Source organism: Streptopelia decaocto, assembly GCF_964273445.1.
Source record: "Streptopelia decaocto genome assembly, chromosome: 9".
NCBI classification, from domain to species: Eukaryota; Metazoa; Chordata; class Aves; order Columbiformes; family Columbidae; genus Streptopelia; species Streptopelia decaocto.
This window is the reverse complement of record NC_138664.1, coordinates 1,219,347-1,237,381: the sequence shown is the minus strand read 5'-3', so window position 1 is coordinate 1,237,381 and position 18,035 is coordinate 1,219,347. Positions and strand designations below refer to the sequence as shown.

The 18,035-nt window shown below is 45.4% G+C and overlaps 1 protein-coding gene across 1 annotated transcript; it reads right to left on the bottom strand.

Moving 5' to 3' along the window:
• Positions 1-363: 363 nt before the first annotated feature.
• Positions 364-10,511, bottom strand: LYSMD2 (LysM domain containing 2). The gene is made up of 3 exons (XM_082060977.1): positions 10,206-10,511; positions 4,817-5,154; positions 364-1,160 (listed from the first exon to the last, which is right to left on the bottom strand). The coding sequence occupies exons 1-3, from the start codon at positions 10,401-10,403 to the stop codon at positions 1,109-1,111; spliced, it is 588 nt and encodes a 195-aa protein (XP_081917103.1). The 5' UTR covers positions 10,404-10,511; the 3' UTR covers positions 364-1,108.
• Between the last annotated feature and the right edge of the window lie 7,524 nt (positions 10,512-18,035).

Genomic DNA, 18,035 nt, shown 5'->3' with positions numbered 1-18,035 from the left:
GAGTTTTGTGATGCTTGTTGAATACTTGAGGAAAAACTGCAAGCTGCATAACAAGAAGTTGCAAATACAGTAACTTCAGGGCAGAGTGAAGGCAGTGTGCACTCTGCCCTCCTGAGCTGCAGGGCTCTGCTTGCAGGCTGGAACAATGGCATCTCTCCTCAGAACAATGAAGCCTTAACAGGGTGGCTCTTACTGACCTCGATAAGCTAGTGACTGCACCACCAGATCAAACAGTTCCCTGAGGTCTCGTTTAGGCGGGGTGACCTATATTGTAAAGCACAGGATGCCCTGAAATTAGCATCTAATAGCTCATGTAACTAGACAAACCATTCTTTACAAAAAACAGACTACAACCCAGCTGACTTCATTACGAACAGACGCATCGGTATTTCTGTATTTATTAAATTAAAACCACACAAAATATAACTGCATACAAGAACACACATCTGATATTCCAATGTCGTATCTCACAAAGAAAAATCTCTTGCTGCAACTCTTCCCTTTTATTAGCAGAAATCCAGTCTACAAACAGTTGTTTAAGCATGAAGGCTTCAACTACTCAAAACAAGTCAAATTCCCCTTTCTAGGAACACACCAAACCACACACAGACACACACACGGGGTTCAGAGGCGAGTTCTGCAGACCCGGAGTAGACAAAACTTCCACAGCACATTTGCCTGCGTTCGCAGAGTAAGTAAATTTGTCACTTTCAGAGTTTGTTGTTTACAAGCAAACTTAGTTAATGTTTTTAAATACTTAAAACAAATTTCACTTTAACAAATATTTACAAAATCTTTACTAAAGATCAACATCCTGCATAAAGGTGACCTCAAGGATATATTGTTGCTACCATGCTACAGTTTGCACAGAAGGGGTATAAAGGCCATCTCTAGTTTTGGAAGGCTTAAACCCTTTGTTGATATAGCATAAGGACATTAACCTATGGAAGGCAGAAGAGGTCATAATTTCAGTGCAATTACCCATTCATGACTTGGTTTATGTACACCACGACGATGAGTCCAAAAGACTTGGGTTTTGAATTATTGACCATTTAGTTCTTTAAGAACTGATTTCATGGGAAGTTTTCCGGCCATCACGTCCTGTCTTCTACTGGTGATACGAAGAAGTTGCATAGGGACCTTCCTCATTCTCCTCCTCTCTGAAAAGAAAATGATCGTAACCATCAGATCAGGAACATACCATGTCTCAGCAGTAACACTGGAATGCAAGCGCAGATAACTGGCTTTCCCAATGGATCGAAATAGATAGGGCTGTTATATTGCTTCAAGAACAGAACGCTGAAAAGAAGTAAAGCTATGTAAGTTCAACAACATCACAACGTATTTAGGGTTTAATGAACTATTCTTGATGCTACAGTGTCGAATCAATAAGAAATACTGTAAAGGATCAACAAGTAGCGGGCGTGCTGGAGTTCCAGTACTGTTGCTGTCCATTTCTCTATTTTTTCTTTTAAAGCAAGCTTAGCTTTAGGTTTGGTTTGGTCTTTTGAATGGGAGCGGGTGCAGATGGACCAAATGAGGCAAGAACAGGAGCTCAGACTGTCGGGTAGCAGAGCAGCCTACTTTCTATGCCGTACATTGGAAATTGCTTTGGACTTCTTAGTTTTGTTATGTTTCCCCTTTTAGAAGAATAACAGGTGGCAGAGTTAGAACAAAAAGACCTTCCTTCCAGTAAAAGGCTGCCAGAATAGGCCTTTCTGTCGCTCTTCTTGAAAGCCTAAATACAGGAATAGCATCCACCACGACACACTGGACTGGAATTAGTTGCATTTGATCATGGTGGAAAATAGGGGTGAATATGGAGAACTGAAGAGTTGAAATAGGGATGGCATATGAGCAGGTCTTCAGGCATCAAAGTAACAAACAGCCCGTCCAAGCTGCTGATCTTCACTTCCCTTGTGAATACGTACTTGCACTCCGGGCACTTAGTTGGCAGCTGTGAGCAGAGAGCAGGAGCCTGGCCCTTGGTCGCTGCCGCCTTTGACGGGTTCCTGCGTGTGCAGGGACACCAGAACCATGCAGTAGGTGGTTTTGCTTGTATCCAAGCAAAGCAGTGACTGGCTGTTATGTGCAAACTAGATCTGCGAGCTGTGCCCAGGCAGGCTGTCGCTGGCAGGGAGCTGTGCAACAGCTGCTGGCTGCCACACGCTGCAGTACTAGCGACGTGAGAACGTCTAAAATGTGTTACTCCAAACCAAGGTAATGGCCACAAATATTAATAATGTAGATCTTTAGAGCTGCACGTAGCAGGTACAAGTTTGTTATGATGGCTTAAAAAGAAGCCAGGCTTTAAATAAAATAAAATTACATAGTAGCAGCTCTGGCTCACAGCCCACAAGCAACAACATGGCAGTGTGTGTATGTTTAGTGACCAAAGAATTTTCTTTGAGATGCTTAAAATAGCAAAGCACTAAGTCACTGCACCATTCTCCTCAGGCAAAGGAAAAGGAAGAGCACAGCATCACAAGGCTTTGTGCTGCCGTCCCTCCCTGTCTGCTGTTGCCACTTTGCCCAGCAGGTTACAGAGCTGAAAGCATCTCCTGCCAGCTATTGTATGCGTCAGGCCACAACAAGCACCCCCAATAACCACCTCTGTGAGTCAAGTGCACCCGAGGATGAACAAGAAAACCCAAATCCAATGCTTGGATGCTTCTAGAATTCACAATTAAATTCGCCAGCAATCGGAGTTCACGACTTAATTGGTTTTGGAAGGCTGAAAGCAGGATTCTCCACAGGCAGCCTCCTTTACTGAGGTATCTGTTTTCTTAGCTGATAGCCAATAATGGTGAACAATTATTGGGCAAATTAACTCAATTAGTTATCAGTTTCGAATGCTTCAACACCCTGTTCTTTCCAAGGTTCAGATCAAAGCAAACGAACTGATAACAATATATGGTTCCATTTCAGTGTTGCACTCCAGCTAATTATGTTGGGTAGCTCAGTGTTTAGAGTGGCTCTATTCAATTAGAAGGTTTTCAAAACGAGTCAGTAACAGGCAAACGCAGAAAGATGTGACCTCTCCCAGAAGCACAGTACATGGCCATAGTGTTCTAGCCTGCCACAGTACCACTCTAAATTATTAAGGACTCTGTAAAGACCTTGCATTAAACCTCATTTCCCAAGTTGTAACTTAAACAATATAGGAAAAGGATATTAGCAATGGCAGTGTGCTATTTGTGTAGTGTCACTCTCGCTGTATTGGCTCTGCATGCGGTGCAGCAAGGTCTCCGTGAATTTCCTGCTGCAAATTAGCACATTATTTTGTTGAAGGGATGTTAAAGTGATTGCCTTCCTCCGGCAGGGACTGTGGTTTCCTGCCACCCGGCTTAACTGCTGGGTCAACACCTACTCTCACCTGTTTCAGGTACATACGCCTACTGACCTGAGAGTCAGCAGTGGCACAAACTTTGATAGATGCTCTACATTGTTTCAAATATAACAATGCAAGTGAACGAGTTTGGATGGAGAGAGAGCCAAGTTCCAACAGCTCTTCTTCCTCTTTCATGTAACCAGTTAGAAAGGAAATAATTCACAAGTGTGTTAACAAAATGTGAAAGCATTCCAGCCTTCCCTCACACAGTAACTCTAACCCAGTTGTACATGGAGTGTAATAGGTAATGAATTATCTTCTTAAGCTGTTTTGTGGGATATTTTTCCAAATAAGGCTTGTCCAATTGCTAAATGCAATATACTGTATGCCCTCAAATTTTTGTCTATTGAACTAAGTTGTTTTTGTTTTTTATAAGTGGCTGAAATAATCCCTTAACTTCTTAAAGAAACAATGGGACTCCATGCTCAATAGATTTGGTCCTGAACAGTTACTTTCTTTTTAACATGAAAAGTACGGTGCTTGCACTCAAAATCAGAGTATGTGAAGTGAACCAGGATGGTGGAAGAAGTTTGCATTAAACAAATTTATGAAAGCAAAGCAGATACCTGCAGGCATGACCTCTCTCCAGCTCTCTGTGGTGAGGGAGGCGATACCAGTCCCCTGCAGCCACACCTTCCACTGTCAGGAGAAATGCCAACTCAGCATCACCCACGGGGGCAATTTCTGCAGCGAATAAACCAGCCAGGCAGCGGCCCAAGAGACCGCTTGTGAGCAAGCCCAGGACGCTTGTCTCAGGGACATGGGAAAACTAACGCTACTGAAGTCCACTCTTGCTCAAAGCCTTTCTGCACTCCCCACGGGATGCCTGTGCATGTGAGGGGATGAGCACTGTGGCACAGAGGTCACAAGGTACTGCTTTTTCTAGGAGTAAAGTGTGGGGGAGCTTATGGCTGTAGAAGACGCTGAACAAAAGACAAGTCTGCACAGGTGGATCCACAGAGGGGTGGTCAGCATAGGGAAAGGAGACAGGATAGTTTAACTCAAACGGCAACATGGAGAGTATTTACACAATTATGAGGCAATTTCGGCCAGAAGGAAAATGCATTCATGCCTTGCTGTACAGTGTCAGCTTTCAAATGGGCCTTGGCTTAGCACTCTACTGAAAACTATGGGTTTGCTTGAATAGTTGCCCACTTACATAGCAGGACGTCTTAGACAACACTGCCCTTCTAGCTTTCATGGAATACTATTGTTGTTCTACAAACAACCTGTTGTGAGGCAGCCTTTGTAACTGCCATAGCAAGACATCTGCTCACGGTGTGCTCTGAATGTATCTGGAACATGATTTGCCTGCTGTTGGCAAATTAAAACTGCAGATGCTGAGGTACCACAAAGAGGGTTCAGGTTGGACAAAAAAGCCTTCAGGATAAGATTAAGAGGTTCAATACTAAAAATGGCATTTACCTGACATTGTCATCTTTTAGTTTTCTGGCTGCTTGTTTAGATAACTTAATCTGCAAGTCCAACCTCTGTAGGAAATCTTTGGCAGACAGTTCTTCTGGTGCAGTGGGCTGATTGTCAGGCTCTTGAGGACTGGGAGAAGAGCTGCTTTCTTCCTGAACTGTCACTAGTCCTTCCTCACAAGAAGGGGAGCTGTCAACAGTTTCATTCTCGGGAGACTCCAGTGAATTAAGTCCATTGAATAGTAACGGTTTCTCTGATATAACAGGAATGCTCAGGGTTTTCCTCAGAAATATACAGTCATTAGTGAACAGTTTATTTGCCCTCTTTATTTGTTCCATCTGAAAAAGATAAGAAAAATGTAGGTTATTAGGTTTTGGCAAAGTATAGAGTACTAAACTTCTGAAGTAGTACAATAACCTTTAGTTACAATAAATCTATACTTTCTTTGCAGCAACAAAGACTTCAGGAAAGGTTGGGTTTTGCATACAAAGTGATTTCGGAGTGCATGTTGTGTCTTAGCCTTGTTAACTCAACACCCTAGCTTCTTCCTTTCATGCAGACTTGACTCCCAAGTATCAGTCTCTCTGAAGTCTTGCACTACCTAAAGATGCTGTTCTTGAACAGTCTTCCAATCTCTATACAGACTCATATGAACAACCTGCCAAAGAATAAAAATTCTATTGCAAAAGTGCTGCTGATTTGCATTCGTATTAGAGTAAGGCTCAGAAGTGCGAGCAGCTGCTGTAGGTGAACAACTCTAGTAAAAAGCATGTATAACATAATCAAGGGGTGATAAAGTTACCTTGAGCATTCTAGGACATGCTAGTTACGAACAGTGAGCACCACAAGAAGAGCAGTATATGCCACAGTATTTTCTCCCCTAGCTGATGTAACAAATTTGGACTTCAGATGAAGTCCTGATTTTTGGTGAGAAGTTGGGCAGTGAAAAGAATAGGAGACTCTTGAACACTTTGTAATGCAGCTGCACAGGCTTGTCCACAGGCATTTGTCCAGTAAGCTGGATCTACAGCATGATTAGCAACCTCAAGTGTGCAATAATGCATGGTAACAGACACACAGAGCTGTTAAACAGGTTTTGTGCAACTTTTACCCAAAGTACAGATGATCCCATGACAGAAGCAAGAAGGTGACTCCATCCTTCTCAGAGTACTAACGCATAAAGCCCCACTTGTTCTATATTTAATGGAATTAATAAGAGCTTCTCACGTTGCTTTACAGGTGAAGAAAAGCTCCCAGTAAATGTTTGTACTATCTCCCTACTAAGAATGTTGTTTACATTCTTACTCATCCAAATTTCCCTTCCAAGTCAATAACAGTTTAACTTCCTATTTCTCAATTGCAAGCTTTAAAAAAAGCACAGAAATAAGTATCCATGACTGTGTGACTTAAAGCTTTTGCTATAACCTGAACTCATTATTTCATTAAGAGGGGTCCTAAGTGATAGAAAAATGACCATTCTGGTCCCCTGGTGACTGTGATAAGCAGAAATCCCTAATCACTACAGTACAGCAATGAAAAATGCACTCTAAATAAGACCTGAAAATACCTCTTGTCTGCATTAGAGTGATACTCATTTTTATTAAACCAAATGGAGCTAAACTGAATTATAATAATTATAATCTTGTAATAGTAAGAGCCTTACTGCTAGCATAATTGCCCAAACAAGCTGAGCACTCTAAGCACTCGCCACTCACTACTCCAAAGTCTGAAGTATCTTGAGTTCAGCTCTTGCATAATGACCAAGATGAGCTCTACCACCTCATCCTTGTTAGTCTCAAAGTCTTTTAAATTTTGCCACTACTTGAAGTCCTTCCCAACTGCAAAAGAAAAGACCATTGTTAGCAGATAATAACTGGGTTAACATGCCTGTGTGTTTCTTACACTGCACACTCTAGCTGGGGAAACTGTCTAAACCCAAGAGCAAGCAGTGGAGACGTTAGTCCTCCTTCTTTGTGCAGATGCGAGACTCTGTAGTCACTGTATGCAATGTAGACTTGTCCTGTGTGCTAAGCGTATCTGCTGCAGTGCCATTATAGATCTGCTGGCATGTATGGAGGCATCTGCTTGGGTCCTGGAACCTGGTGAAATCTTTCTCCCTAAAAATAAATGGGAGATTCTCTCTAGAAAGGCTGGGATTATGGAGAAGTAGTGAAAACAGTGCAGTAAAGCTCAGCACTACTACAAAAACTATACCCTCTGCTTAAAGACAATCCCAACCTGTTGCTGCAGATGGCTAAAATGATGAAATTATTAGATTTAATAATCCCTTTCAAAAGCTGGATAACATCCAGTGTCAGACAGTAAGTTACTACAAGTAAGACAAGCTCATTTCCAGCTCCTGAAGCCTGGACATTATTTTCAGTCAACCTTACCCAGCACAGAGTGCAAGTTCTCTCCTAAGCTGAGTCCCATCTGAAGGGCACACAGGAAGCTTCCCCTGACTTAGTAATGAGACCTGTAATGGTCATTAGATGCCAGTGTAAATGTCAATTCTCAGAATCTCCAAAAGTTGTCTGTCTTGATGGGTATCAAGAATGTTGCAAATGCTGGCTGGAGCCTTCATCTGAAAATACATTCAAAAGCTGAGAAATAAGATCTCTACTACAGGGCAGCTGGAAGGTGATGCTTCAATGGCTGATAAATAATGCACTGTACTGCTGTTCTCAGTCCTGTGCCACTGTAGCTCTAGCTCTGGTTATTTCTTCCTAAAATACCTTTTAAACACCACCCTGTGGCAGGTGGAAGATGGCTCACATCTGCGCTGGGTAACACTGAAATGGGAAATACTTGGTTCTAAGAACATCTCACACAGTCTTGAGCAGGTAACTTGATATGCATAATATATACTGCTCCAATGTAGGACTCCATACATTCACAGGTGTATGGAGAATGGGATTTAACACTAGTTTTCTTAGTTCTAGGAAAACTGAACTAATTTCTGTTGGCTACAGACCCAAAACAGTGAAAGCATGTGCTAAAGCCTTTCCTCTTAGTACTTTCACTGAAGCTGCACTAATCTATCAGAACTTGCTCTACTGGCAATGAAATAAATAGTTCCCGTCCTTCTTCCCTCAAAAGGGATACCTTTGTATGATGGAAACCAGCACTCCAACTGAACCATTAACATGATGCTAAACATTAATTCCCAGTGTTAATTTACCCAACAGTGTTCCAAGGAAGATCTAGTGAACACGAGCCATACAAGATTAATAGACAGTACCTGGGGGAGCGGAGTGAAGGACAGAGGATGAGGCCAAACACCACACTGATCTCCCTCCCTCAACGTGCTCTTTCGTCCATCTTAAACTGCCTATGCTATGTCATGCCGAGGCAGGCACTGGACAGGATGTTTCTTGCTGCAAAGTAACTCCCAGTGAGGAAAACCACAAGGGTAAACTTCTAAAAGCAGTAACACTGTGGGCAATGGCAGCCAAAGATAATTCTGCGGTTGCCATTACAACAGTTCTCACTTCTAGCCAACTGTATGGGACAGAGGAAGCAAATGTAATGACTCTTTAGAGGAAGTCAGTCCTTGTCACTGTGTGAACACGTAAGATTCTTAATTTTGCTAAAAGCAAACGTGTTTGCATATGTTCCTACCCTGGGCTGAAACCCATTAAAGCAGAAACACAATGGCTGATCTCGGCTAACCTGGCACTGTTCTTGGGTTAAACTGACATGAAATGTCCCTCTCTCAATTGAAGTCTATAATGATGCAGCTCTAGTTTCTTAAGCAGAATACTAGCAACAGTAAATCAAACAACAAATGAGATGTCTAAAAACCAGCATTTATACTTTAAATGCATAATTAGCACAGCAAAAACTTATTAAACTCATACCATCAAGAAAGGTTGTGGTTCATGAGTTAAACCTATTTTTTCAGATTGTACAGGTTTGATCCACAACTTCACTTTAGCTGAAAGTGGTTAGAAATGCCCTATTTTTTTCTTCTTTAAAACTCACATTTTAGTGATCTGTGTGTATTTTTCATTTGCTGCAGTGAGCAAACACACTTCCAACTGAAGAACAACACAGCTAAATCATTTGGGTCAGAGACTTCATTCACTATGGAAAGCACTGCCAAAAATAAAAGTTGAAACAAATCCAATGAGCAGCTGGGTGGGTCCCTCTGCTTTGCCTCTGTAGCAAGCAAAACTTTGTTTTAATGTGGACCAATGTAAATCCGAAACGCCATTAATCTTGTTGCCAACAAGATTTGGTCAAAAGTGGCTTAATCTTGCTGAAGGGCAGAGAAATAGACTTTCAACCTGTTTCACAGCAAAGGCTGAATGCTGTTGAAGCTGCTGGAAGGTTTTAGTAGATCTTTCAGAACCAGAGAAGGAAAGGAAACCCACTCCAGTCAGAACATAAATATTTGGGACTGTATTGTACCGCTTCTGGCAAGAGCCTGACAGGAAGGTGCTCCTTGCAGCTGATGTGGAAGCGACACTGAGTGAGTGCTGGGTCATGCTGCCAGCTCTGCTCACTGGGTGCTTGGCCACCAGCAATTCTGCGTGTCAGGACTACCGGTGCAGTACGGGTATGTCAGCTGGCAGCTCCGGGGGCCCCGGGGAAGCTGGACTGGAGGCAGGTAGAGCTCTGCTGGGTGGGGAACGGCAGTGTGTTAGGGCCTGCTGTGCACCCTGCTGGACTCGGCATGTCCCAGCCTGGCAATGCTTTCAAATCAGTTGTAAATCCCCTCTAGGCAGGTAGGCAGATGACAAGAGAAAACAGATTTAGCCCTGAGGCTGCTAGAATAAGTTATTTCCTCTTGATACAGCCTACATGTCAGCCTCAAAATAATGATTCTTTTCAAGAAAAGTTTAATTAGTGTTGGTTTTTTGGTTTTGTTTTTCTCTGTTGGTGTGGTGTTTGGTTTTTTTGTTTTTAATCTGGAGTGTGTGTAGTAGTGAATTGCCATGAGCACAGGTTTACTGGGTGACAGTAAGTGCATCTCCCTTCCCGGGGCCACTGTTCTGTCCCCTGAACCCAGCACTTCTCCAGCTGGAGGAGGCTCCATGTCCTGACTCCGGCATTGACCGGGGAACCGGGCACTGACCCCGTCAGCACTAAAGCCGGACATGTCAGCGCTCCGAGTGCGGAACAAGCCCAGCCCCGCACCCGCGGGGAGAACCGGCTCCTCTGCCCTCCGCGGGGCATCCTCATCCCGCCACCTCTCGCTGTTCCGCACTTCCGTGCACCTTCCCCTTCCGGCTCCGGCGCTTTCGGGGCCGCACAACCGCGGGCCGTTCTCTCGGGAGCAGACCGCCGCTCCCGGCCCCGCACCCCCGGGGTCAGCGCCTCCCGGCTCGCCCCGCCGCGCTCCTGGCTCCCCGGCCGGCAGCCGCCCCTGCGGCGCTCGCCTTACCGTGACGCCGTACTTGAGGGCGATGCCCTGCAGCGTGTCCCCGGCGCTCAGCCGGTGCTCCACGTACCGCTCGGCCAGCGGCGCCGCCACGCTCGCCGTGCTGCCGTACGAGCGGGCCTTGGTGCGGGCCAGCCGCTGCGACAGCTCGGCCTCCGACTCCGGGCCGCCCGGCGGCTCCTCCCGCAGCGACTCGGCCATGCTCCCGCCGCCGCTCAGCGCCCGCGGCCCCGCGCCGGCCCCGCGCCCGCCCCGGCCATGGCGCCGCCCGCCCCCCGGCGCCGCCCGCCCGCCTGCGGCGGCAACGGCGGAGCCTGCGGCCCGGCCCGCGGAGCCCCCCGCGCATGCGCCAGCTGCGGGACGGGCCCGTGCGCGGGGGCAGCGCGCGTGCCCACTGCCGGCCTGACCCGCGCCTGCGCAGTCGCTGCTGCGGGCGGCCGTACCGCGGGGCGCCGGCGTGCGGGGCCAGGGGGAGTCCGCGTTTTCCTAGAAAAACATCACCAAGCGAGGGGTTTCCTGCCTTTGCGCGCACCGCTGCGCTCCCGCAGAGCCTGCGGGGCTGGGCGTGCGGGGCCGGGGGACAACCCGGGGTTGTCTGTGCGGGGATTCATTGGTCACTTGCCGAGAGCAAGGGCGTGTCTGTGCCGGGTCCGACACACACAGCGCTGGCGCAGGTCCCGTTTCTCTTACCGGTTACGAAGGAGCGAGCGCAGGGTGCCGGTGGGTGTGGAGGCTTCAGCCGGCAGTCAGCGGGAGGCCAGGGATGAACCATTTGTGGTTGTGAAGCAAAGAGGGTGTGAAAAGGAGTGACTTGGGGCACACGTGCGGGTGTGCAAAAGGGTGGTGATTGTGCCAGATCAGTAGGAAGTGAACAAATTCATTTGAGGAAAGAAAGGTGGATTTGCTGGGATTCTGGGAAGTGGTGTCTGCATAACAAACACCCAGGGGGGGTTCGTTTATTGTTTTGTTTGGGTGTGGGGTTTTTTTGTTTTCTGGGAAGTCCTAAAAAGATAGACCTGTGGCTTAAGCAAAACAGGCATTCCTGGGATAACCTCAGCGTTCTTCAGCACACTGTGTATTCACGTAATTATTTGGAAAAATAAAATGCATTAACTGATGTAATATCTACTTGTGGTTATTAGATTAATTATGTTCACTGCATGGATCGTGGAGTCTCTCTAAGGAACACAGTACAAAAATCAGGGTAGATCTGACAAACGTTGCTAATCTAGCTACAAGTTTCCAGGCATAAATTGGGAAAATATAAGAGCTGCCATCAGGATGCACAAGCTGCTGCTAAGGAGTGACACATCAGCACCGCACTGTCACATGAGAGCAGCCACTGTGACAGTCCCAGACTGGCTGAACAGAGGAACCACAGGCGATCTGTGGATAGATCAGGGCAGTACAAGACAGTGTATAAATTGATGGCAATGAAAGGTTCACTTTAATTTTTTCTGCGGTCTACAATGTACTTGGGAAGCTGGAGGCTCCCTGGGGGTGTCCAGTTGAGGTTATACCAGTTACAGAAAGAGAACAGCAAATTGTGCCATCCCTGTGCTTTCAATTCCTTGGGAAACTCCTCTGTCTGCTGAGCTGCATCAGCAGTTCAGCCGGGACCCACCCAGCGAAAGAGCAGAAGCGCAGCTCAGCATGTATTACAAACGTCTCCTGCGTGTGCAGTGTGGGGTTGGAACTCGGCTTCACCCTCTTAAGGCTGATCAATGGAAATTACAAACGTCTGGCCGCCTGCCTGGAGCTGGAATTGCTCAGACCAGTTCCTTTAGCTGAAGTGGCTTTTAGTGTAATGAAGGGGAGCTGCAGTTCAATAAAATGGAAATGTTATTTAACATTAGTGATATGATGAGCTGAACATGTAATATCAATTAGTTTAAAACTGTTTGACAGGTGCACTAATATTAGACAGCTTTATTCCCTTTAACGTTATCTTAAACTCTATTTATATGCGAAGTGTGTGCAATACACTTTAAATCAGCTGTCACAACTCTGAGAGCAGCAGCATCATCCCCTGCATTAGTAGAAAGATACCACAGATATTTTAATGTTGAAAGCTTTATTTTAATAATAAACCTTTTCAAGGACAAGTTTGGGTTTTTTCTGCTGGATTTGCTGGGTTGTCTTTTGTTGTGAAGATGCTTGTTTCTTACCTCAAAATCCATATTGTAGCCAGAGAAATGTTTGGATCTGGGGTGATTCCAAGGTACTTGATCTAATGAGCTCCCTGCCTATTCTTTACATAAACAGAATAGCCCCTAAACTAAAAATTGAGTTAAACTTGAGCCAAGTGCAGGGTGGTCTTGATTTATTTTAAATAGGTCAACAGGCTAAAGTCAATTATTTTCTAAAATAGAGATCAGTATTAACTGATTCTAGTTAAGACAGCCCATATGATTTAATGGCAAAGTAGAGAAGAGAATGCCTTCTAGCTAGGTGACCATTCTGTTAATGATCAGGTGTTCATCAGCTACTTTGTCAGTAAAGAAACCAAATATGCTTAGTAAAGGGTTAAATGAAACAGTGAGCATTTAGTAACTTTGTTTATGCTGCAAACTAGGGACATTACCATTTATAATAATTGTAATAATGTAGGACAGGGATGGTTTAATTTCAGGAACAATAAAAAACTATTCTTGTGGGCTGTATGTGTGGGCAGGTTCACAGTAATTAGGACAGTATAGACAAAAGAAGGCTGCCCCCTGGTAACGGGTGGTGTATCAAGCGATGCCGTCCACCTCTGCTCATGCTGCAACCTCTGATAAAAAAAATGCAATGTAGGACAAAGATCTGAGAAAAATCCTGCCTTTTAAGAGTAATAGCCTTGGGTTCTGCAATTAATTGCAGCAAGGAGAGAGGGTCCTGCATGAATATCAAAAGGAAAGTAGCTTTGTGTGAAGTGGTGTACATTACTTAAACTGTGCACATATTCTTCATCAACATAAGCCCATTATGAGGCAGCAGCAGCTGTGAGCCATTATTAATATTTAACGCTCTTGACAGAGGTTACTCTGGGTTTCTGTAATAAGGTTACAAGACAGTGTCGCAGTATCATGCGCTGTGGGTTTGCATTCTCAGAGTTTTTTTGGCTTTGTACTAAGTGCCAGTGAAGCTTTATTTATTGCCCTTCCCTACCACGCACAGAGGCTGAATATCTTTGCAACCTGAACTGTAGTCCAGGATTATCCATTCTCCATTGCCTCCAGCTTTCCTTATACATCGCCTGCTCCTTAGTGAGTGTTGCGAGTCCCGTGCTGGGACAATCTTGCACAGGATAGGATGCAAGAGGTTTGGATGCCATGGTGAGGGCTGGCTTGTGCTGTCACCGATGTGTTCTGTTTCTTTCAGCTGTGTGGCGTTTGGTGTGAGCTGCTGGACGATGACGCCAGGCAGGCTCTCCTTGTTAACTACATCTTGCGACTGGTACTTGTTTTCTACCTGTGCATGCTGAGCGGGCAGGCAGTTCTTGGGCAGTTCAGGGTTGTTTGCAGTGAAAACAGGCAGGCTGAACACACAAGATGGAATTGCCATGTTTTGCACATCTGCACCTGCGAGGCCCCCATCGGTGGCCGTATCAGCCCTGGGGTCACAGGCCAGCACGGGGACGTGGTGACAGCAGCAGCTCCTGCCTGCCATGTCGGAGCAGGGGGACACGCTGTCCTGCGGCTCTTTGTGGGCGTCCACTGGCCTTCAGGCTCTTTCTGCTCACTTCCTTTTTTAACCCTTTTATTGTTTGTTAATTTTTCCTTTAAGCCATTAAATCCTTAAAGTCAGACTGTTTACAACTCTTATTACCAGGCAGTGAAGTCAACAGTACGGAAGGAGGAAGCATTTGGAACAGCAGCACATATATCTATTAGCATCCTAAACTACATACAAAGCTGCTCTATACGAAGAAGCAGCTGTTAGGAAGTTGCCCTTGGACATCTGCTGTCCTTCAATGGCTTCTGGGTTAAATGTATTCAGTTTACAACTAAAATGTCAGGCTATAGCCTGCCTTAATTTCATGCCTTGCTGATGATGTATGCAACATGGAATTATGTGTAGCAGATGGATCCATGTTGACTGGCTTCTTAATGCCTCAATAGCATGGTCTCTTTTATGGTGTTTACTCAGTGTATTAGTGACAGGAGATCCTGGCAACACAGCTTTTACCTGCCAGCATGGCTTATAGATGTGCAGATGGTGATGTGCTGTGTTATCTGTTGTTGTCCACGCAAACCCTGCTGCGAGACAGTGGCAGCACGTCGTGCTCGTTTTGGAAGGGGAGGAGCGCAGAGAAGGGCGCCAAAAGTAGTGTTAAAAACATGGTAGTGGTAGAGCGTGAAGAACAGACAACTTTTGAGTGATCCCTGGGCAGTTTATCATTGGACCTCGTGACACCATCTTTGATTTCAATTTCCCAAGTGAAAATAATGTCAACATCGGTCCTTGTGCATTGCACTAGAATACTAGTCACTGCAGAACACTTCTGAGTTTAAGTACATTTATAATGTAGCTTCTGTATGTTTCTGTTCGTACTGCCTCGCTGGTCCATGTTCGCTGCTGCTCCCCATGAGCGTTCAGACACCCCCACCCCAGCTCAGGCCTCCGTGTGCAGGATCTTCACCGTTACCCCGCTCAGCCGAGCCTCCTGGTGCCAACCAACAGTAACGTCTTCCTTTCCCTGCTGAAGTCACATTCAGTGCAATTAACCCCTGCTTTAGCCTCTTTTAATTAAAAAGGCAATGAATACAATAAATCCAGATGTAATATAATAGTTAACGGCACCTCCAATGATGTGTAAACCCAACAATGAGCATAAGACAGACAGCTCTGTCCTGTGGGAGAGCTGTGCAGAATAACCGGGGGGTGGTAATAAGGAAGGGTCTTGTCTTCACCCCATTACTTCTCTGAGTGGCTTTTTCACTCTCAACATTTTTGGTTGGAGAATATTTATATTTTGTTAGAAAATCCATAAACAGGTGATTCACCACTAGAAATTGCTTATTCATGCAGATATTAAAAAATAAATTCAATCTTCATTTGTGAGAGTGGGTGTTTTTTCTTTAAAGTGTCATCATGCACCTCACTTTGTTGAAGTAGTTGCAGTCGTAGCTTTGTTTAGACCCAAAGGGAACTGTCTGAAGTGAAGAACCACAGAGAGAAATGTTACTTTAGTTGTGTGTATGTTATTACAATTCCTTTTTTTAGGCTTATTTTTACCAACAGCTTTGTATAACCGGTTCTAACAGGTCAATAACAACTTGTACTAGCTTGTTTAGTTCATACATGCTCTTAGATTTGTTTTAGTTCAGGAAGACTTAAAACGATTGAACAGCCCTTTTAACCCTTCCCTCAATGCTGGGGTTCAGTACCGCAGCAATCAGTCAGTGATTTCAGAGCGGTTTGTCCTTTATCAAAGTGTTCCTCAAACTGCTTCGTCGGGGAGTCCAAAACAGCTGTCCGGAAATGCCCCGAGAGCATGACTGAAATCAGCAGACTTGCAAAAATCGAGATCAGAGTATCAAGCTTTTCATCTCCATGTGCTACCAACTAAACGGTTCTTATTTTCCCTTACACCTGCTCTTCACCTCATTTCTCTGAACTGTCCGTCCTCATGCTCCATTTGCAGCTTTACGTCCCCCAGGCTGGATGTGCGTTTGGCTCTGGAGCAGAGTTGTCTAAGGCAGAACCTGAGCTGCTGGTGGACTTGGTCTGTCCCCTGGACTCCAGTTTGCCCCGGTCTGTGGAGTCCCTCAGGTGATTAGGAGTGAAACGCTGACATCCAAGCCGTAAATCCGGCTGCCTGCAGATATGCCGGCAGTCCCTGCCCGTTTGGAAGAGTTGGGAGAGGCACACAGTAGGGCACTAAACCAGAAGCAGGTCATGCTTTTTACTACAGGCTCCACACTTTAGGCAATGAGGAATTTACCTTAGAAGTACAGTGGCAATTGCTGCTTCCAATGTTATTGGAAGTGAGAAGGTGTTTATGGACCAAGAGAGGTTATTGTTTTGTATCCTGGCAGTTTGTGGGTGCTGTTCCTTAGCTTAAATCTGAAGTCACAGTTGTACAACAGCTTTCTGTGATCTGGCAGAAGACAGTTGGTTGGTCTGAATGACAACTCCGTGTCCGCACAGGTAGATTGTTTCCACTGGGGAGGGTGCATTGTTTCCACAGGGTGTGGGTGCATCTGCTTTTATTTGTCTGGTGTTGACCTCTTATTCCTTCACTGCTTACACTTCAGTGCTCTGCTCCTTTTTCCACCCTGTTTATATAGATACAGAAAGCTTTGAGATGAACGGGCAAACAAAATCTTCATGGTGAGCTAAAACAGTCTGGCTGTTGAGTGTCCTTCGGTTGTATTCCCGTGGTTTTGTACTGAAATGCTGCCCTCGAGTGGCGACCAGCTGCTTGGTCCGGCCGGAGCTGCTGCTGGAGGTGTTGTGGGTCCGATCCGGGGTGCCCAGCGGGGCTGTGTGGGGGCGCTCGGCCGCTCCCCCCGCTCTGTGCAGCGACGGGCGCCAAGTTCCCAAGCGATGCGGCGGCACCGCAGCTTCGGCTCCCGGCAGCAGCGCTGCCCCGGCTTTTACAGAAAACGACTGCAATTCCGAGAGAAACGTAATGACTCGAGGTGCTAGTCTGATCACAAACCCTCTACGTTTAATTTATATGACTGCTTCTTCCAGTAGCTCTGTCTGTTGTGCTGTTTCTGGACTACAGTTCGTGGTTTTAACATAAACTGTAACTTTATAGAAGAGGGTTTTTCTGTGGCAGGGTGAAGATCTCTGAGCTCGTCTAAGCGGTACGTCTGCTGTGTGCTGGGTCTCCCACAGGATTTTATCACTGTCTTTCTGTTAAACTCTGAGCAGGCTTGAGTCAGTCTCTGATAATGTGACACAGCAAAGGTGCTGGGTGAAGGCAGCCTCTGAACAAGCTCCAGAGCACCCCGGCAGTTTATTAAGTCAGAACACAAGATGATGAGTTAATAAAGGGATGAAGGTGGCCTGTGGAAAAGCAGCATGAGGCATTACAGCTTGCTGGTTTACGCTGTGACTCTCTGCCAGGGGTTACGGTCTCTATGGCAGTTTTGCTAGAAGCGTTGGGATGCTGGCGGTCCAGTCAGTTATAGCTGAGTGTACTGGTTGAACTCAGACATGCTGGTTTTTCTGGGCCAGTGAAAAGTGTGGCGGTACGTGACTTGTTTTGCTTGCAAATTAAAAAGCAAAAACAAAAATGAGAAAGGGTCACCCTATACCTTTCAGTTATATCTGCTCACAAATGTGTGTTGGTGGGCAGGTAACCTGTGGAATGTCATAATAACCTCACAGTATAACAATGCTGGATTTATGCCTAAACACCCATGAGTATATCAAATTGCTTCTTACACTGAAACTATGGCCCCAAATATAAGCAGTAAAACTTACAGTGGTGCAGAGTAATAAATAGGAACAACAGATTATGGTTGGACTTAATGATCTTAAGTGTCTCTTCCAACCAAAATGATTCTATGATTAATATGATCAGTCAGAAACAAACAGATGATTAGTAGTTTCACTATTACAATTCATACTTAAATTATCTGGTTCTTCTGTCAAAGAAATGAGATGGAGGAAAATAAGATGGTTTTTTGGGGGAAAGCTTTCTCTAGTGACTCCTCTCTTCTCCGGGGTTCAGGTGCAGCACGGGGGCAGGAGGTTGGTTTGCTTGCTGTTTACATCACATAATCTTTGCTTCTGTTGCGTTTCAAATTTGGTCATGCGTGGCATCACCTATGCTAGTGTCTCATGTCCTTAAAAAGATATCTTGAAAGGAAATGAAGGGAGCAAAACAGAGAA

What these genes read in the sequence shown, in the direction of transcription:
- LYSMD2 (XM_082060977.1), bottom strand. Translation starts at nt 10,403, where the DNA reads ATGGCCGAGTCGCTGCGGGAGGAGCCGCCGGGCGGCCCGGAGTCGGAG. An exon ending in CCCTCAAGTACGGCGTCACG is followed by an intron (nt 5,155 to 10,205) that starts GTAAGGCGAGCG and finishes TATCTTTTTCAG; the next exon opens with ATGGAACAAATAAAGAGGGC. An exon ending in CTAAAAGATGACAATGTCAG is followed by an intron (nt 1,161 to 4,816) that starts GTAAATGCCATT and finishes TTTTCTTTTCAG; the next exon opens with AGAGGAGGAGAATGAGGAAG.